Consider the following 15,205-nt stretch of genomic DNA (forward strand, 5'->3'; position numbering starts at 1 on the left):
CCTTCAGCTTCCTTCCTTCGCCTCCCTCTGCTGTTAGGCCAGAGGTGGAAGGGTCGCTGCCTGACAGCCTGTGAAGGCTCCAGGGTGCCCTCAGGGGTGCGGAGCCCCTTGTCACAGTGTGCAGGTGGTACGGGGGGGCCCATCCACGAGGTGACCCTGAATTAGGATGGCTGAGCATGTTAGGGACCTTTCATCTTCACCTGTGCACCCCAACTCAAGGAGATAAAGGGGAGTTACTGCAGCTGGGGAGCACTGTCTGCCAGCAGAAGATACCAGCTTGCTGCCATCCCAGGGGCTGTGGAGGTCAGGGTGGAAGCCAGCTGGTCGTCCCTTGGGCTGGCTGGCCCCTCAAGCAGGTAAGATGCCTCTCCAGGAAGGAGAAGGCTTCAGGTCGGTGCCTTCTGGGGTCCCTCCTTGGTGTGAGGCACGTAGGAACGAGGATGCAGCCCGAGCCAGCGCAGCAGCTTGCGAGGAACGTGGTGGGGCCCTTGTCTCCAACCGGGACGTCATCCCAGCAGGGCTGCCGGCGTGGCTGGAGCACTGTGCTGTGGGATGGGGGTGGTTGTAAGCTGAGGAGAAATTCTCATTAATGAAATTGCACGGTGCTAATGGCCAGAAACTTGGATTAAAAAGCTCGGGTACCCTCATACTCAGTAAGGTCTGAGAAAATGCCATTGGAAAAGTGTGAGATCAGTTGATGCAAATAACTCAAAGTGGTGTTAAGCTTTCTGCTTCAAGACTTAAGCTGACCTCCAAAAATGAGGCTTTAGGAGGAGGTCCTCATGGGATCTGACCGTCCCTCATCTGCTGCTGTGCTGCTTCCTGGGGCTTCCTACAAGCACGCAGCGGTACTGCATGCAGCAGGGGAGCATTCAGTCCTGCCCAGCAGCTGTGGCCATGCTTTATGCCGATCTGTGCCACGTGAGCAGGGCTGAGGAGAGCAGGTGCCAGCTAGGCTCGGACGCCTTGCCTGGGGCTTGCTTTTGGCTGGTGTGACGGCATCTGCAGCAGTCACCGAGCCCTGCCGTGTGCTGTCCTAATGGGGGTACCTGCTGCAAAGCCTGCTCGGGGTGTCAGAGCAACTGCTGGCTCTGCTCAGAGGGGAGTAGGTGACTGCCACATCCTCCAGCAGCAGCCACGGGGCTGCTGTACCAGCACAGCCAGTCCTACCCAGTACCACCAGTCCTCCCCAGCACCGCCAGACCTGGCATTTTGCTGCCCAGACCCAGCGCCAGCTCTCCAGGTACAACCAGCCCAGCCTCTCCGGGCAGAGAGCAAGCACGCATCCATGTCAAACATAATATATTTATAGCAAAAATAGGCTTTTTCTGTAGCTTCCATACACAAGGTTTTTTCCCCGTACATTTACGCAGTAAACAGGTCGACCGAAGCAGCGTGCGCTGGGCTGACGTTCGAGCTGCCCTCGCTTCAGATCCCCCTCCCCGATGCTGGGTGGCCCCGTGCCCCTTCTGTGGGTGCTCCCCTGTGCCTGGCAGCCAGGGACCCTCGTCCCCTGCCCCAGCTCGGGGCTGGCAGCATGCACGGAGCAGCCCTGGGATGGGGGTGTGGGGTGGTTGGTGCCTGCTCCTGGCAGGGGCCAGGCTGGTGCACAGCCTGATGCTGCTCGTGTGGGGACAGCCCCAGGAGTCCCCCAGCCAAGGTATTGGGGTTCCCTTAGCTCACCTGGGCTGTTCAAGCAGCAAGTGGCTGGGCACAGGGCCCCAGCCCTCGCTGTGGGAAGAAAATGCAAGCCCTGCCCTCGTTCCTCCTGCCCATCCACCAACAGGAGACAAGGGGGGGGCTGGGGCTAGCCCCAGGGGACAGCCAGAAGTCTTCTGCACAAAACCTCGGAGCCTGAACACTGCTTGAGGCCCTTCTCACCCTGCTGCCAAGGATGGCAGAGTGCTAAGGCACCCACCTGCAGGAGCTTCACAGTTTGGAGTTTGCACGGGTCATCGCTCGTCCGTCCCGCGGGGGTTTGGCACGTGGACACGAGCGGCAGGACACGGACCCAGCGAGCGCGTCCCCGTCCAGTCCCAGGCTGGGACGCAGAGGACCCAGCACACCTCCCTTCCTGAGCACGCAGCGCAGGGCATTGCAGAGCTTCCCTCTGGTCCCATCCCGCCCCCCTTTTCCCCCCCTCTCGTGTCTTTGGCAGTCCTCCTCGGCCGGCTTCAAGTCTTCAGCATCACACGGACATCTCAGCAGCACGGGCTTGCCTCACAGTTTGGTAATTGCACGTAACAGGGCCACTCGGCGTGCCCCACAAGGAGAAGGAGGAGGAAAAAAAAAAAAAAAAAGGAACAAGACAGTCAAGTAAACTAAGTTGAGTAATCCCTCGCCGCCCGTCCCAGCACGGCGGCTCGCACACGAGTCCAGGGAGAGGATGGAGAGGATGCTGGCCGGCCCCGCCGCCGCGCAGCTCCCCAGCGCCTACGAGACCATGTACTGGGTGATGGCCTGCAGCGCGTACAGCAGCTCCGCCTGCATGCGGGCTTCCAGGATGAGCAGGTTCACGTGCACCTGAGGGAGGCAAGAGGAGGTCAAGCGGCCGCACGCGCTGTGTGCAGCCGCGCCAGCAGCGTGCCCACCCCGACGAGGGAGTCTTTTGGCACGGGACGCTGCTGCGGCTTGCGGCTGGGCCAGGGGCTCGCCCCGAGGTGCCCACGGATGGGGGTGACCACCTCGGAGCTCCCCGTGCTGCTGGTGGCCACGCTGCCCACACCCTGCTGCCTGCAACTACATACAAACAGCAGGTTTCCATTTTCCCCTCCCTCGGTGTGGTTTAGGGGCTCAAAGGTTTCTCCCGTGCTCCCCCGAGCATCCCAGCCCCTTGGCCCCTGCTCGCTCCCAGCCCAGCCACGGGCGGTCAGAGGCAGGGGGTGCTGCGCTACCTTTTCACTGTGCTTGAACTGCTTCCAGAACCTGTCGAACATTTCGGGGTTTGTCTTCTCTGGGTAGCAGGTTACAGTCTTAATGTAGACTTTGAGCATTCGCTCCAGGAGGTGATTCACCTCTGCGTAGTCGTAGTCGTCGTACCTGCGGGGAGCACCATCGGCACCCGGCCCCAAACCAAGCACCTCTCCCCTGCTCCACCCCAGCCATGCCGCAGGCACAGGACAGGGCCACCAGCAGCCACCAGGCACTGAAGCCAAGTGCAAGACATCCCCGAGCATCTGGGGACACAGCAGAAGCGGCCTGTGCTCCTCCCGCCCGGATCAGCTCGGTTTTCTCCCTCGGACCGCGAGGTTGGCTTCGTTACCTGATGCCAAACATGCAGTGGATGTAGTTCCAGATGCCCCGCTTGAAGACTGAGGGTTCGCAGCCCTGTCTCTTGGCCATGGCACTGCTCTGCAGGCCATCCACCATCCGGAACTTCTCGTCCAGGAGGTGCCCGATGTCCGAGTAGAGGCGGTTCACCAGCGAGAAGCCGTGGTCTTCCCAAGAGTAATCCTGTGGAGCACAGTGAGAGGCTTTCGCCACTGCAGGAAAGAGCCTGGGGCATGTTCCCAGGGAGAACGGCTGCTGAAGATCCGGGATGCAGCAGGAATCAGTGGGTTTGCTCTGCCACAAGTCCCAGCACGCCTCATCAGGCAGCTTTGGAACAATTTCGGAACAAATTTTAACCCCCAACCTCCGCGTTCACCCACAGCAGGCCCAGAGGGGACCTGCAGCGGTTCTTGAGGACAGAAGGCGGTCGCTTCCCCCCCAGCCCTTGTCGGATGGGTCCCCTCGCGGGACAGAGCCTCCCAAGGGCGCAGTGAAGCCGGGGCAGCCCCGCTCGGGGCCACACGGGCACCCCACAACCACCACTCCCCGGCAGCACGGGCTGCTGCCCGCAGGGAGCGCGAGGAGCCTCACCTGGACTCTGAATACCTGCGTCTGGTCCTCATCGCGCCGGGCGAAGTCCTGGTAGCCAAAGTCGGGGTCCTGCATGTAGCACGCCAGGTTGGCGGCGCCAGTGACTTCCCCGACGGTATCTGGGAGAGGGGAGAGACCGCGGGCAGCTCAGGGTGGCTCAGCTGCCCCGTTCCCAGGCAGCCAGAGCTGGGTCCTCAGTGCTGGCATCCCAGGAGCACCTCTCTGGCAGGGTGCTCCCACCCTGCACCCCCCCGTCCCTCACCTTCCTCGCGGTCCGGCGGCAGCAGCCTCGTCTCCTCCCTGCCCTCCGTCTCTACGTGGATCCGCTGAATGCGCTCCCGGAGAGAGTCCAGCTCCATGCAGGAGTCCAGGGACTGCTCAGGAGCACAGCGTGCCGTGAGGGCAGGGCTCTGGCCATCCCCGTCCCCATCCCCGTCCCCGTCCCCATCCCCATCCCCACGGTCCCACCCCGGCGCTCACCCTCTTGCGGTTGATGCGCAGCAGCTCCTGGCTGCAGCCGTTCCCGGTGGCGGCCTCGCAGAAGCACTGGTTCCCGGGCGGAGAGGCCTTCAGCGACCCCCGGCCCCCCGGCCCCTCTTCCTGCTCGCAGCCGCAGCCGAAAACAAAGCTGGCGAGCGCGTGGCAGTGCGCCAGGAGGACGACGGCGTGCACCAGCTCCGCCAGCGACCAGCTCCACTCGCTGATCTTCAGCAGCTTCTGCAGGACACGGGCAGGGCAGCGAGGCGTCAAGGGCGAGCAGGGGGCCACGGCACCCACCCGGCCCCACTGGGACACTGCGGGGGCTGCCATCCCCAGCACCTCCCCGATCCCCGGGCAGAGCACCCCCCCGCTACCTCGATGTGCTCCTTGGTGATGAGCCAGGGCCGGTGGGCCAGGATCTTGTTGATCTCGTTGAGGTTGCGGAGTTTGGGGGGGATGAAGTCGAGGCCGCGCAGCCACTGGGGATCGCCCCCCGCCCGCAGGAACTGCAGCACGTGCAGGTTCACCAGGTACCGGCACTGGTGCCGGGCGGCCGCCTGCAAGAACGCGGCGTCAGCCCCGGGCGGGGAGCAGCCGGAGGGGACCCCGTGCGTCCACCTCGCCTCGGGGCCAGCCCGCTTTGGCTTCTGCAGGGAAACCCACGGCACGGGGAGCACCCGGGCGGCTCCGGCAGCGGGGGCTCACCATGATGGCGATGTAGTGGCGGCAGTCGAAGGGCAGCGGGCCGTCCATGTGCAGCAGGTAGTGCTGCGTCTTGAGGAAGCTGTCGAGGTAGCGCGGGTGGTAGCCCATCTGCTGGGTCACCGCCTCCAGCCGCCCCCGGCTCGCCAGCGCCTTCACAAAGAGGAACTGCGGGCGCTCGGGCTCGCTGCCGGACATCTTCACCACCTGCGGGGAAGCGCACGGCTCGGCACGGGGAGCCCGGCCGCCCCCCCGGGGCTCTCCAAGGGGCTCCCTCCTCCCAAAGTGACCCCGCCAGGCCAGAAGCCACCGCAGCGGGCTCGGGGTGCCCCAGGGAGGCAGCACCTGAGTGCACCCACGCGGGACCAGGAGGAGCAAGGTGCCAGTGGAGCTGCTGAGCTGCTCCGGGCTCGTGCCTGTGCCAGCGATGTCCTGGCACCCACAGCTCCGTCAGGAGCACAAGGAAGGGGGGCTCGGAGGTCCCCCCACACCACAACTGCCTTGCCCATGGGAGCTGGGGCCGGGCTGGTTTTCGGCAAGGCGTCGCAAAGCCGCGCTGCTCCGGGCGCAGCACCCCGGGGTGCCGGGAGGCAGAGCGAGGCCGAGCTGCGCGCAGCGCTCACACCCCCGGAGCGGCACAGGAAGCGGCTCGGGCTATTTTCTACCACCCTGCCTCTGGTGACGAACGCACGCTCGCTCAGGTGTCGAGAGCTTGACTCGGCTGCGATCGGAGCTTCCTCTTCGGCCAAAAGGGGTGCGCAGAGCAGAACGGGCAGGGAGGGACGAGGAGCGCCAGCCTCTCCGGCACAAGGGCGAGGGTGCGAGCCCGGAGCCCCCCGCGGCTCCTGCAGCCCCCCAAGGGGCTCCCGACGGCTCCGGGTGGTTTCTTCTCACCGGGCACCTCCGGGTGCAGACGGACCCGCGGACAGCCCCCGGGTTGGGGTGCGGGGGGACGGGGCTGACCCGTCCCGGGGCTCCCCCGCCTGCGCCCCCCGGGGCTGCCGCCGCCCCCCGTGCGTCCCCCCCCGGCCCCGTCTCTCCCGTGCCGGTCCCTCGGAGCGCGGTCGTTGCCCTCCGCGGTCGCCCCCCGGTTCCTCTCCCGGGATGCCCGTGCCCGCTGCCCCTCGACGGCAGCCGTCGGGGCCGGCACCCGCCTCGCCCCCCCCGTTCCCGGTGCGCAGCCCCGCGGGGGGCTCCCCCCGGCCCTCCCCGGTGCCGGTGATGCTCCCGGGACCGCGGGCAGCCCGGCCCCCGCCCGGTTGTCCCGAGGAACGAGGGAAGTGCCGGTGTCGAGACCCGGACCGGGGGCGGGGGGGGGGGGACCCACAGCGGTTCCGTGCCCGGTGCCGGCCGCCGGTAACCGGGGCCCCATTGTGCGGGCGGCGGCAGCGGCAGCGCCCCCGGTGCGCGGCGCGGGCAGTGCAGGCGGAGAGAGAGAAAAACAACTTTGATTGGCAGTGATGGAGGCACGGCGCCTCCCGCATCCCGCACAAAGGGGACGGCGCCGCCGCACCGGCACCGGGACCGGGACACCGGGACACCGGGCCCCGCGTTGGGACGGCGCCGCCCGGCTGCGGGCAGGGCAGGGCAATGCAGGGCAGGGCAGGGCCGCGAGCTGCCGGTAGCGGCGGGCGGGTGCCGGTGGGCAGCTCCGGTGCGGAACCGAGCCCGGGGCTCCGCTGGGGGCTCCGGTAGCGGCGGGGCGGGTCCTACCTGCCCCGGCAGCCGCTGGCACCGGCTTCCTCGGGGGTGCTCCATGCTCTGGGGACACACGATCATGGTGAGCCCGCGCCGTGCGCTGCTGCCCGGTGCCGGTGCCCGGTGCCCGGTCCCGGTGCCGGCCCCGCCCGCCCCGTCCCGGCCGGTCCCGTCCCGGCCGCCGGCCCCGCTGAGCCGGGCACCGCGGCAGCCCGGTGCGGGGCGGGGGGCGTGGCCTCGGCACCGCCTCCGCCAATCACCGTCGTGGGGGCGTGGCCTCGAGGGGGCGGCACCGCGTGGCCGGGTGGAAAGTTACCCGAGCTGGCCACGCCCACCTGGGGAAAGGGGGCGTGGTTTGGGGGAGACCCCGCCCATAAAGGAAAAGGGGGCGTGGCTTGTGCTGCCCCGCCGGCGGGGGGCGCCACGTGGCGCGGTCCCGGTCCCGGTGTCCCGGTGCCGGCGGCCCCGCGGCTTTATTGGGCTCAGCGCTGCCTCGGCCGCTGCTGCCGCCCCCCTGGGGGCTGCGGGGTCCTGCGGGGAGCCCCCTCCTGCTCCTCGCCGGGTCGCGCTGTGCCTCGCGCCGCTGCTTTGCCCTGCAGGGAGGGGTGGGGGTGACACGGGGACAGGGATGACATGGGGACAGGGGTGACACAGGGACAGGAGTGACACGGGGACGGGGGTGGCATGGGGATGGGGACAGCACGGGGATGGGGACAGCACGGGGATGGGGACGGGGGTACCGGGACAGGGACGGGGGTACCGGGACAGGGATGTGGCCATGGGTCATCAGGGCTGCAGGATGCGGCCATGTGGTGGTGCTGGGGACATGGGGATGGGGTGGATATGGGGTGGCATGGGGACACACAGGGGGACAATGGGGCAGCAGGACAGGGAGGAGGGGTGGCACGGTGTGGGGACAGTGGGTGTGGGGACAGGGCAGCTCCCACCACCAAGCACCCAGCAGATGCTGGGAGCTGGAGAGGTGAGGAAGGCCCCCGGACGTGGTGGCGATGTCCCCGTCCCCAGGGTGGAGGTGGCCTTGTGGGAGGTGGCAGTGCCAGCGCCACCCGGTCCCGCAGGCCACCCCTTACCGCTCCCTGGCCGTGGGTGCCAGCGGGCAACGCCTCGGTGGCCGGCGCCCTCCTGCCCTCTGCAGCCTTCAGCGAGCGCTGGAGCCTCCTGTGCGTGTGCTGCCCGTGCTGCCGCAGTCCCTCTGCACCGGGGACAGGACTGGGGGCTCCGTGGTGGCCCCCAGGGGGGGATAACCCCAAAGTGTGCACCCCGCAGGTCCCCATCCCTCACCCACCGATCAGCGCCACGCCGGGGTCCTTCAGCAGGGGCGTGAAGGTCCGCGAGGCCAGCTCCTGCGCGGTGCCTGCGGGCACTGCTGTCACACCCACCGCAGCGCCCTGCGGGGACAGGGGGGGCTCTGCGCCTACCGGGGGTGCCCAACTCCACCCTGCACACGTAGTAGGTGCCGGGCGCCGGCAGGAACTCGCTGGCCCTCTCCCGTAGGGTCTTGACCTGGAAGAGCAGCTTGGGGGTGCCCAGCTTGTCGCACACATCGATGACGTCTGGAAAAGCCGGGGCGCGCGTCCCAGTGGTGCCAGCCCCCATGGGGAGCCCCCACGGGGTCCTGCCTGCTGCCCCCTGAGCTCACCGGTGGCGGGGACCCCCACCTTGCTCCTCAGGTGGGAGAGCAGCAGCAGGACGGGGCAGTCGGTGTTGACCAGGAAGCTCTGGTTGTCTGTGGGGACAGTGGCGGTGGCCAAGGGGACGTCCTGGAGACCCGCAGTGTCCCCCCGCCACGTCCTCGGGGCCGGGAGGGGACTCACCCCCATGGTTGATGCAGATGAACATGCTGCTGCGGGATGGAACCGTGGGGCTGCTCCCTGCCCCGTGGCGTTTGTGAGGTCGGAACGGGGGTGCCGGGGTGCTGGTGAACCCAAATTCCCCGCCCCAAGACCCCCGGAATGAGCCCGACCCAAAACAAAGTGCAGCAGAGCTTTATTGCAGCTGGAAACCCGCAGTGCAAGCAAGCAAGAGGCCAGGCTGCGCTCGCCTGGCGCCCGATGACAGCGGGGTGGCCCCGGTGGCTTGTCCCCTCGGGGTCCCTCAGTGCAGCACCCGTCCCTCGGCGCTCCTTCGGCCGCACGTCTCCACCAGCCAGCCCTGCTGCACCGCCACGGGGGCTGGGAGCGCAGCCTGGCTGTCCCTGCTGGGTGTCACCGGGTGCCACCGGGGCTGCCCCACATGGGGACACATCCCCCGTGTGCTCACGGGCACCACAGAGCAAGGGATCCCCCAAAAGGGATCCCCCCTGGGGCTGTGCCCGGCTGGACACCCAGCGCTGAGGACGGGGCGGGTGCTGGCACACCGTGGCAGGGAGCAGGACTTGGGATATTTGGCAGGGGCAGGGTGGGAGCAGGGGGCAGGGTGGGTTTGGGCAGCGCTGCTGGCAGTGTCACACCCCCACGTAGTTGTTCTGGTAGGGGCTGTGCTCACGGGGCCCAGCCGGGGCCCCGGGCCCCCCCGGCGGGCGGTTGCTGCCATCCCACTGGGGCTCGTGGCTCTCCTTGGAGGGCAGCTCGCTCACGTGGCAGATGCTCTCGCTGTAGTTGGGCTTGAAGCTCTCCAGCATGTCTTTGGGGACTCCAGCCCATTCCTCAGGGGGCAGAGCAGGGTGAGCGGGGTCGGGAGGTGCCGCCCAGCCCAGCCCGGCCCCACCACAGGATGGGGCGACTTACCTGGAAGTTGCCGTTGTGGGTGATGAAGAGCTCATCGAAGTTCTTGCTGGGGTTGGGGATCCGGGGCATGAGGATGACCCAAACCCTGCACGGGACAGAAGTGTCGGAGGGGCAGGCGCTGCCCCACACCCGCCCCACACGCCCCCCGGCCGGCCGCTCACCTCTCCATGCGCACCAGCAGGACGACGAGGACCAGCAGCAGCAGGCAGGAGGCGATGGGGACGAGAACCGTGTGGATCCAGAACCTCTGCAGCTGCTCCTCCGCGAGATCTGCGAGGAGCCCTGGTGGTGGGGACCCAGCCGGCACACGGCCACCGCGGGGCAGAGGAAGGAGCCGGCGCCGTGGGCACGTCCCTACCCTTGCTGGTGGTGTTTCTGCCCCAGACCACGGGGACGCTCCACTCGCTCCAGAGCTGGGTGCTGCCGCAGTAGCTGTTGATCTTGCTGCGCACGTAGAAGGTGTAGTACTTCTCGTAGTCCACGCTGGGGAAGGAGAAGATGTCTCCCTTCACCCCGTGCTCCTGGGGAGAGAAAAGGGAGAGGCGGTGAGTGCCAGCGCTGTGGGGACGGGCAGGGGCTCGGCGCCCTCCCCCCCGGCGCCTCTTACGATCCAGCTCGTGTCCTTGTTGCTCTTGTACTTGACAGCGTGCTCCAGGCACTGCGCCTTGGGGTACGGGGAGCTCCAGGTCAGCTGCAGCTGGTTGCTGCTCATGTTGCGGATGGTCAGGTTGACGGGAGCCCCCGGTTTCACTGCGCAGCACAGACAGAGCCCGGTGAGCGCCGTCCCCGTGCCCCGGCGGCCCTGGGGAGCCCCGGGGACCCCCTGCCCCGCTCCGTACCGAGGTCCTGCAGCTCCATGCGCTTGCTGCGGATCTCCAGGGTCTGGCCGTTGACGCTGGCGTTGAGGAGGACGTGGAAAGGCTGGAACTGGATGATCTCGCTCTGGTTGAAGTGGCAGCCGACGCTGACCCCCCGGTCCCACAGGTAGTGCTTGCACTCCAGCATGGGCAACCTGGTCTCGTACCTGTGCGCGGCGGGTTACGGGGGCTCCCCAGGACCCCACATACCCTAACCCTTCCTGGAGCCCTTTCCGGGTGCGTCCCACCCCAGCGGGCCCACAGATGGAGCCTCCAGCCCCAGGCTCGGCACAGAGGTGCCGGTGGGGGCTGGAAACCCTGCGGGGGGCTGGCGTGGGGCAGGGGGCACCTACCAGTAGTAGAGGGAGTAGTTGGCCGTGAGCGTCTCCCTGCTGCCCCACTTACAGGTCATGTACTCCTCGTTGAACAGGACGCACTCCACCCCTGCAGGGAACAGAAACCACCGGTCACTTTCCGCTTTCGCGCTGCCCACGGCCCACGCCAGCCCCACGTCTTCCTCCGGAGAAGTGCGAGCTCAGCGCCTCTCCCTCCCGCATCCGTGCTCGGCTCTTCCTGCCCTGATCGAACCGCGGCACCGCTGGCTTCTGCGGGGCTCTGCCAGGGTCTGCGCCCCAAACTGGTAAAAAAAAAAGTCTGGTTCAAGGCACAAAACCCGCCCGCAGCAGCCCGGTGCCCCGCTCGGTGCCGGCTGTGGTTGCCTGTGCAGGATGCTGCGCCGGCGGGCCCGCTGTGAGCGTGTTTTTCCAGAGGAAACGTGGGTTTGCCATTTTGTAACCCCAGATAAATCATGAAGACGAGCAACCGTGTGCCGAACTCCGGTTGCTTCGGCGTGTGGAAATGGAGGGCATCCTCCCGGCCGGCGGCAAGGCCCGGAGCCAGCAGAGGGGTGGCGTTGATTTGGAAACCAGTTATTTGGCCACCGGGCAGCCCAAAAGCCACTGGGCTTCCCGAACGCGGCAGCAGCCGTGGGGGCACCGATGTGAGCGAGGAGCCGGCCGCCCCCGGGCCCTATATACGTGCGGCACCGCCACGGGGATGGAAACGGAGGCGGCCGCAGGCACCGCACAGGACAAGCATGGGGTGCCCACGGCACAGCCCTCCCACAGACCCCCGGCACCCGCAGGGCCCCGTCTGGCATCTCCGGGGGGCTCGGAGCTGGGCCTAGGCCGTGGGGCTGCCCCGATGGCCAGGCTGGGAGCCCCGTGGCTACCCGAGATGTGGGGCTGGAGGCTGTGGGGTGGGAGAGCGTGGGGCTGGCACCCACAGGGCCAGCAGTGCTCCAGCTCCCAGCTGGGACCCCAGACACCCAGGGGGATGTCCCGGCACAGCCTGGCTCTCCCGGCAGCCCCATTGCTGGCGGCCCCGAGACACGGCACATGGCCCCGCATCCTCCCCTCGGCCGCCATCACTGGGGCGTGCTGTCCCCGACCCCGCCACCCACCGGGCTCCCCCCCATTACCTGTGGGGCCGTGGGTGGCGGCGAGGCGGGGGCCCAGCCCGCAGAGCAGCAGGACGGGCGCGAGGAGAGCCGTGGGGACTGCCATGGTGTGGCCTGCGTGCGACGGCCCCGCGCAGCCCACCTCGCTCCGCCGATGGCTTCCGCACCCGCCGCCGCTTCCTGCCACACGGCGCCGCCCGCCGCCGAGGGCCCACCCTATATGACGCCCCGACGGGGCCCCATTGCTCTTCCTGCATGGCCCCCGCAGCTCCGGGGCCCCGCTGGGACCCCACGGCTCGGCCCCTTGGGATCGGGGCTGCTGTGGGGGGTCCTGAACTGCGGGCAGGCCCGTGGGCGCATATGGGGTGGTGGTCATAGGGGGGCTGTGGTGGGGAGGGGGGTGTGGTGGGGGGCGGTCATGGGGTGGGCAGGGGGCAGGTAGTGGGGGGCGGGCTGGGGGTGGTGGGATGGGGTAAAGATGGGGTGAGGGTGGCGTGGGGGTCCCATGGGGGTCCCGTGGGGTCCCCTGGGGTCCTGTGGGGGTGCTGTGGGATCCCTGGGGGTTCCATGGGGGTCCCCTGGGGTTCCATGGGGTGCCATGGGGGTGCAGTGGGGGTCCCCTTGGGGGTCCTGGGGGGTCCTGCAGAGTCCCATGGGGTTCCTGGGGGTGCCATGGGGGTGTCCTGGGGTGTTCTGGGGTGTCCTGGGGTGTCTTGGGGGTCCCGTGGGGTGTCCTGGGGGTCCCATGGGGTCCTGTGTGGTGCCCTGGGGGTCCTGTGGGGGTCCCATGGGATCCCGTGGGGTCTCCTGGGGGTCCCGTGGGATCCCTGGGGGTGTACTGGGGGTCCCACGGGTCCTCTGGGGGTCCCATAGGATCCCTGGGGATCCTGTGGGGGTCCCATGGGGTCCCGTGGGGTGCCCTGGGGGTGTCCCGGGGGTGCCGTCGGGGCGGGCACGTGGCGGGGCGCCGAGGAGCGGCCCCGGGGTGCGGCGGGGGGGGGGGAGCGACCACGTGACCGCCCCCCGCTCCCGCCAGGGGGCGCCGCTCGCCCCTCGGCCGCCCTTCGGCACTTTCCGCCTCCGCCCGGCGCAGGCTCGGGCCCTCCCCTTCGGGTTTCTCCGTCTGCTTTCGGCTTCGCTTCGGGGAACTCCGGCGCCGCTCGGGTCCGTCCGGAACCGTTCGGGCCTTGCCGGGCCGTCGGCGCAGGCGCAGTGGCGGGCGGCCCCCGGCGGTCCTTGTTGTGGCCCGGCCGCCGCTGCCCGCCGGCAGCCCGGGATGGCGGCCTTCGGAGTCCTCAGCTACGAGCACCGCCCGCTCAAACGGCCGCGCCTCGGCCCGCCCGACGTCTACCCGCAGGACCCCAAGCAGAAGGAGGTGCTGAGGGGGGCGGCTGATGGGTTATAGGGGGCAGCCCCTCAGGGCCAGGCCCCGTGTGGTGGTGGGGGGGGGACCCGGCACGGCCCTGACGGGGGGGGGGAGGGAGGGGGGAGGCCGGGACAGGCCTCGGCCCACGGGGACCCCTCAGGGACCCCCCAAGGAACCCCCCTAGGAATCCCTCAGGGACCCCCAAGGACCCTCCATGGACCTTCAAGGGACCCCCAAGGACCCCTAGGGACCCCCTAGGAACCCTTCAGGGACCCCTTAGGGGACCCCCAAGGACCCCCCAAGGAACCCTTAGGAACCCCTCAGGGACCTCCAAGGGACCCCCAAGGACCCCTCAGGGACCCTTAGGAACCCCTCAGGGACCCCCAAAGACCTTCCATGGACCTGCAAGGGACCCCCTAGGAACCCTTCAGGGACCCCCAAGGACCCTCCATGGATCTCCAGGGGACCCCCCGGGACCCTTCAGGAACCCCCCAGGAACCCCCCATGGACCTCCAAGGGACCCCTGAGGGTCCCCCAAGGACCCCTCAGGGATCCCCAAGGGACCCCCCGGGCTACCTCAGGGCATGCTGACCGCCTCCCCCCCCCCCCCCTCAGGATGAGCTGACCGCCCTGAACGTCAAGCAAGGCTTCAACAACCAGCCCGCCGTCTCTGGGGACGAACACGGCAGCGCCAAAAACGTCAATTTTAACCCCGCCAAGGTGAGAGCCTGCCGGAGCAGCCCCCTTGGCAGGTCATGGGGCTGGGCTGGGCTGTTTCTGGTGGCTGTGGGTCTGCTGGCGGCCTCCTTGCCTTCGGGATGGTGCTGCGGGAGCTGCCCATGCATGGTCAGAGTTTGGTGTTGGTCAGCAGCTGTGGCTCCCAGCTCTGAGAGCAGATCCTTGTCTGGCCTGGTACAGCCGAGTGGCTTTATCTCTGGTTGGTAGATCTGTCCTGATGTTCTGCAGTTAAAGCAGGAGGCCACGGTACTGGTAGCGAGAAACTTGTTCAGAATAGGCCTGGTTAGATCATTGCGATGGTGGAAGAGAGGTAAGGTTTGTTGAAACATCTGGCAATTTAAACGCAGGGGTTGCCAAACAGGCTTTGGCTTCGTTTTTCTGATATTAAGGTGTTAACTGCTTGGGCTCCCTTCTGAGGGGACTGGCAGTGACCTGGGGTGGAAGGCAATCGATAAGCACGGTGGTTTTGTTTTCTTTGGCTCACCTCTGTCCCAGAAGCCCTCGGTCTGGTTTGGCTTAAGTGTTTATAAGGAGTTGTGTCCAGCTCAGCTGGAGTCTTTGCTCAGTTATTGTATTGTCATCTAGAAGCATTCCTCTTTGCGAGGATAGTAACGGAAATTATTGGCATTTTTGTGTGTGTGTGTTTCAGAAGTTCATAACCGGTGGGACTTCTGGCAGGAAGGATAGATGGGATTTTAAGCGAGCAGAGCAGATTTTTCAGCTATGGAATGTAATTTGTCTTTTTTCTTTCTTTCCTTCCTCCAGATCAGTTCAAATTTTAGTAGTATTATTGCAGAAAAGCTGCGGTGCAATACACTGCCGGACACGGGAAGACGGAAACCCCAGGTGAATCAGAAGGATAACTTCTGGCTGGTGACAGCGCGTTCGCAGAGTGCCATAAACAACTGGTTCACCGATCTGGCTGGGACTAAGCCTCTCACTCACCTGGCCAAGAAGGTATGTGGCAGGGGAGGCTGCCCGGCAGGGCAGAGCATTTTATCCGTGCTTCCTCCTGAAGTGTTTGCTTAGTAGGTTTTACTGCTTGGAGGAGTTTCTTCCATCTACATCTCTTGAAGTTTCCAGCTCGAAGAGCATATCCAGGATGTGCATTGCACTCCTTGTGGTCTCCTTGCTCAATCCGCTGGTCCCTTCTCTTTTATTTGGAGGCTGGGTTCAGCTCTGTTTCCTGCCTCGTGTGGTGTGGCTGATTTCTGCTGAGGTTCTGATGTTTTTCAGAAGAGCTGCTGCTGTCGCCTTTGGCCTGTTGTTTAGACGAGGACCTTTCCTATTGGGGGGG

The 15,205-nt window shown here is 67.0% G+C and overlaps 4 protein-coding genes across 8 annotated transcripts in view; 1 reads left to right on the forward strand and 3 right to left on the reverse strand.

The window, feature by feature from the left end:
* Positions 1 to 1,285: 1,285 nt before the first annotated feature.
* Positions 1,286 to 6,905, reverse strand: LOC311443891 (sestrin-3-like). 2 transcript variants are annotated; one of them, XM_084534504.1, is made up of 9 exons: positions 6,757 to 6,905; positions 5,047 to 5,250; positions 4,716 to 4,898; positions 4,342 to 4,578; positions 4,124 to 4,235; positions 3,877 to 3,980; positions 3,263 to 3,453; positions 2,895 to 3,039; positions 1,286 to 2,523 (listed from the first exon to the last, which is right to left on the reverse strand). In XM_084534504.1, exons 1-9 carry the CDS (start codon positions 6,820 to 6,822, stop codon positions 2,434 to 2,436), a joined length of 1,332 nt encoding a protein of 443 aa, XP_084390630.1. In that variant the 5' UTR covers positions 6,823 to 6,905; the 3' UTR covers positions 1,286 to 2,433. The 2 variants fall into 2 exon arrangements, with proteins under 2 accessions (XP_084390630.1, XP_084390629.1); XM_084534503.1 differs by having other exon boundaries at positions 3,862 to 3,980.
* A 318-nt stretch (positions 6,906 to 7,223) lies between these two features.
* LOC311443871 (uncharacterized protein CXorf65 homolog) lies at positions 7,224 to 8,681 on the reverse strand (the record flags this gene model as incomplete). The annotated part of the gene is made up of 6 exons (XM_084534445.1): positions 8,577 to 8,681; positions 8,402 to 8,488; positions 8,181 to 8,315; positions 8,048 to 8,116; positions 7,689 to 7,954; positions 7,224 to 7,334 (listed from the first exon to the last, which is right to left on the reverse strand). Exons 1-6 carry the CDS (start codon positions 8,599 to 8,601, stop codon positions 7,224 to 7,226), a joined length of 693 nt encoding a protein of 230 aa, XP_084390571.1. The 5' UTR covers positions 8,602 to 8,681.
* A 50-nt stretch (positions 8,682 to 8,731) lies between these two features.
* Positions 8,732 to 11,983, reverse strand: IL2RG (interleukin 2 receptor subunit gamma). The gene is made up of 8 exons (XM_084534090.1): positions 11,826 to 11,983; positions 10,699 to 10,789; positions 10,328 to 10,512; positions 10,096 to 10,238; positions 9,847 to 10,009; positions 9,650 to 9,758; positions 9,489 to 9,573; positions 8,732 to 9,406 (listed from the first exon to the last, which is right to left on the reverse strand). The coding sequence occupies exons 1-8, from the start codon at positions 11,908 to 11,910 to the stop codon at positions 9,206 to 9,208; spliced, it is 1,062 nt and encodes a 353-aa protein (XP_084390216.1). The 5' UTR covers positions 11,911 to 11,983; the 3' UTR covers positions 8,732 to 9,205.
* Positions 11,984 to 12,874: 891 nt separating this feature from the next.
* MED12 (mediator complex subunit 12) overlaps positions 12,875 to 15,205 on the forward strand; it is a 37,509-nt gene continuing 35,178 nt past the window's right edge. For 2 of the 4 annotated variants that reach the window (XM_084534507.1, XM_084534508.1), the window contains exons 1-3: positions 12,875 to 13,179; positions 13,786 to 13,890; positions 14,674 to 14,865. In XM_084534507.1, coding sequence (XP_084390633.1) covers positions 13,081 to 13,179; positions 13,786 to 13,890; positions 14,674 to 14,865 — 396 coding nt within the window. In that variant the 5' untranslated portion in view covers positions 12,875 to 13,080. The remainder of the gene's footprint in view (positions 13,180 to 13,785; positions 13,891 to 14,673; positions 14,866 to 15,205) is intronic. The other 2 variants (XM_084534505.1, XM_084534506.1) reach the window with 1 other exon arrangement.

Source organism: Aythya ferina (assembly GCF_964211825.1).
Source record: "Aythya ferina genome assembly, chromosome: 13".
Classification (NCBI taxonomy): Eukaryota; Metazoa; Chordata; class Aves; order Anseriformes; family Anatidae; genus Aythya; species Aythya ferina.

Excerpts from the sequence above, each read along its gene's own strand:
- LOC311443891 (XM_084534503.1), bottom strand. The coding sequence starts at position 6,822 with ATGATCGTGTGTCCCCAGAGCATGGAGCACCCCCGAGGAAGCCGGTGC. Across the intron at positions 4,899-5,046 it reads GCCACTACATCGCCATCATG|GCGGCCGCCCGGCACCAGTG; the intron begins GTGAGCCCCCGC and ends GCGTTCTTGCAG. Across the intron at positions 3,040-3,262 it reads CACTGCATGTTTGGCATCAG|GTACGACGACTACGACTACG; the intron begins GTAACGAAGCCA and ends TGCTCCCCGCAG.
- IL2RG (XM_084534090.1), bottom strand. The coding sequence starts at position 11,910 with ATGGCAGTCCCCACGGCTCTCCTCGCGCCCGTCCTGCTGCTCTGCGGG. Across the intron at positions 10,513-10,698 it reads AACTACTCCCTCTACTACTG|GTACGAGACCAGGTTGCCCA; the intron begins GTAGGTGCCCCC and ends CGCCGCGCACAG. Across the intron at positions 9,759-9,846 it reads CAGAAACACCACCAGCAAGG|ATCTCGCGGAGGAGCAGCTG; the intron begins GTAGGGACGTGC and ends GGCTCCTCGCAG.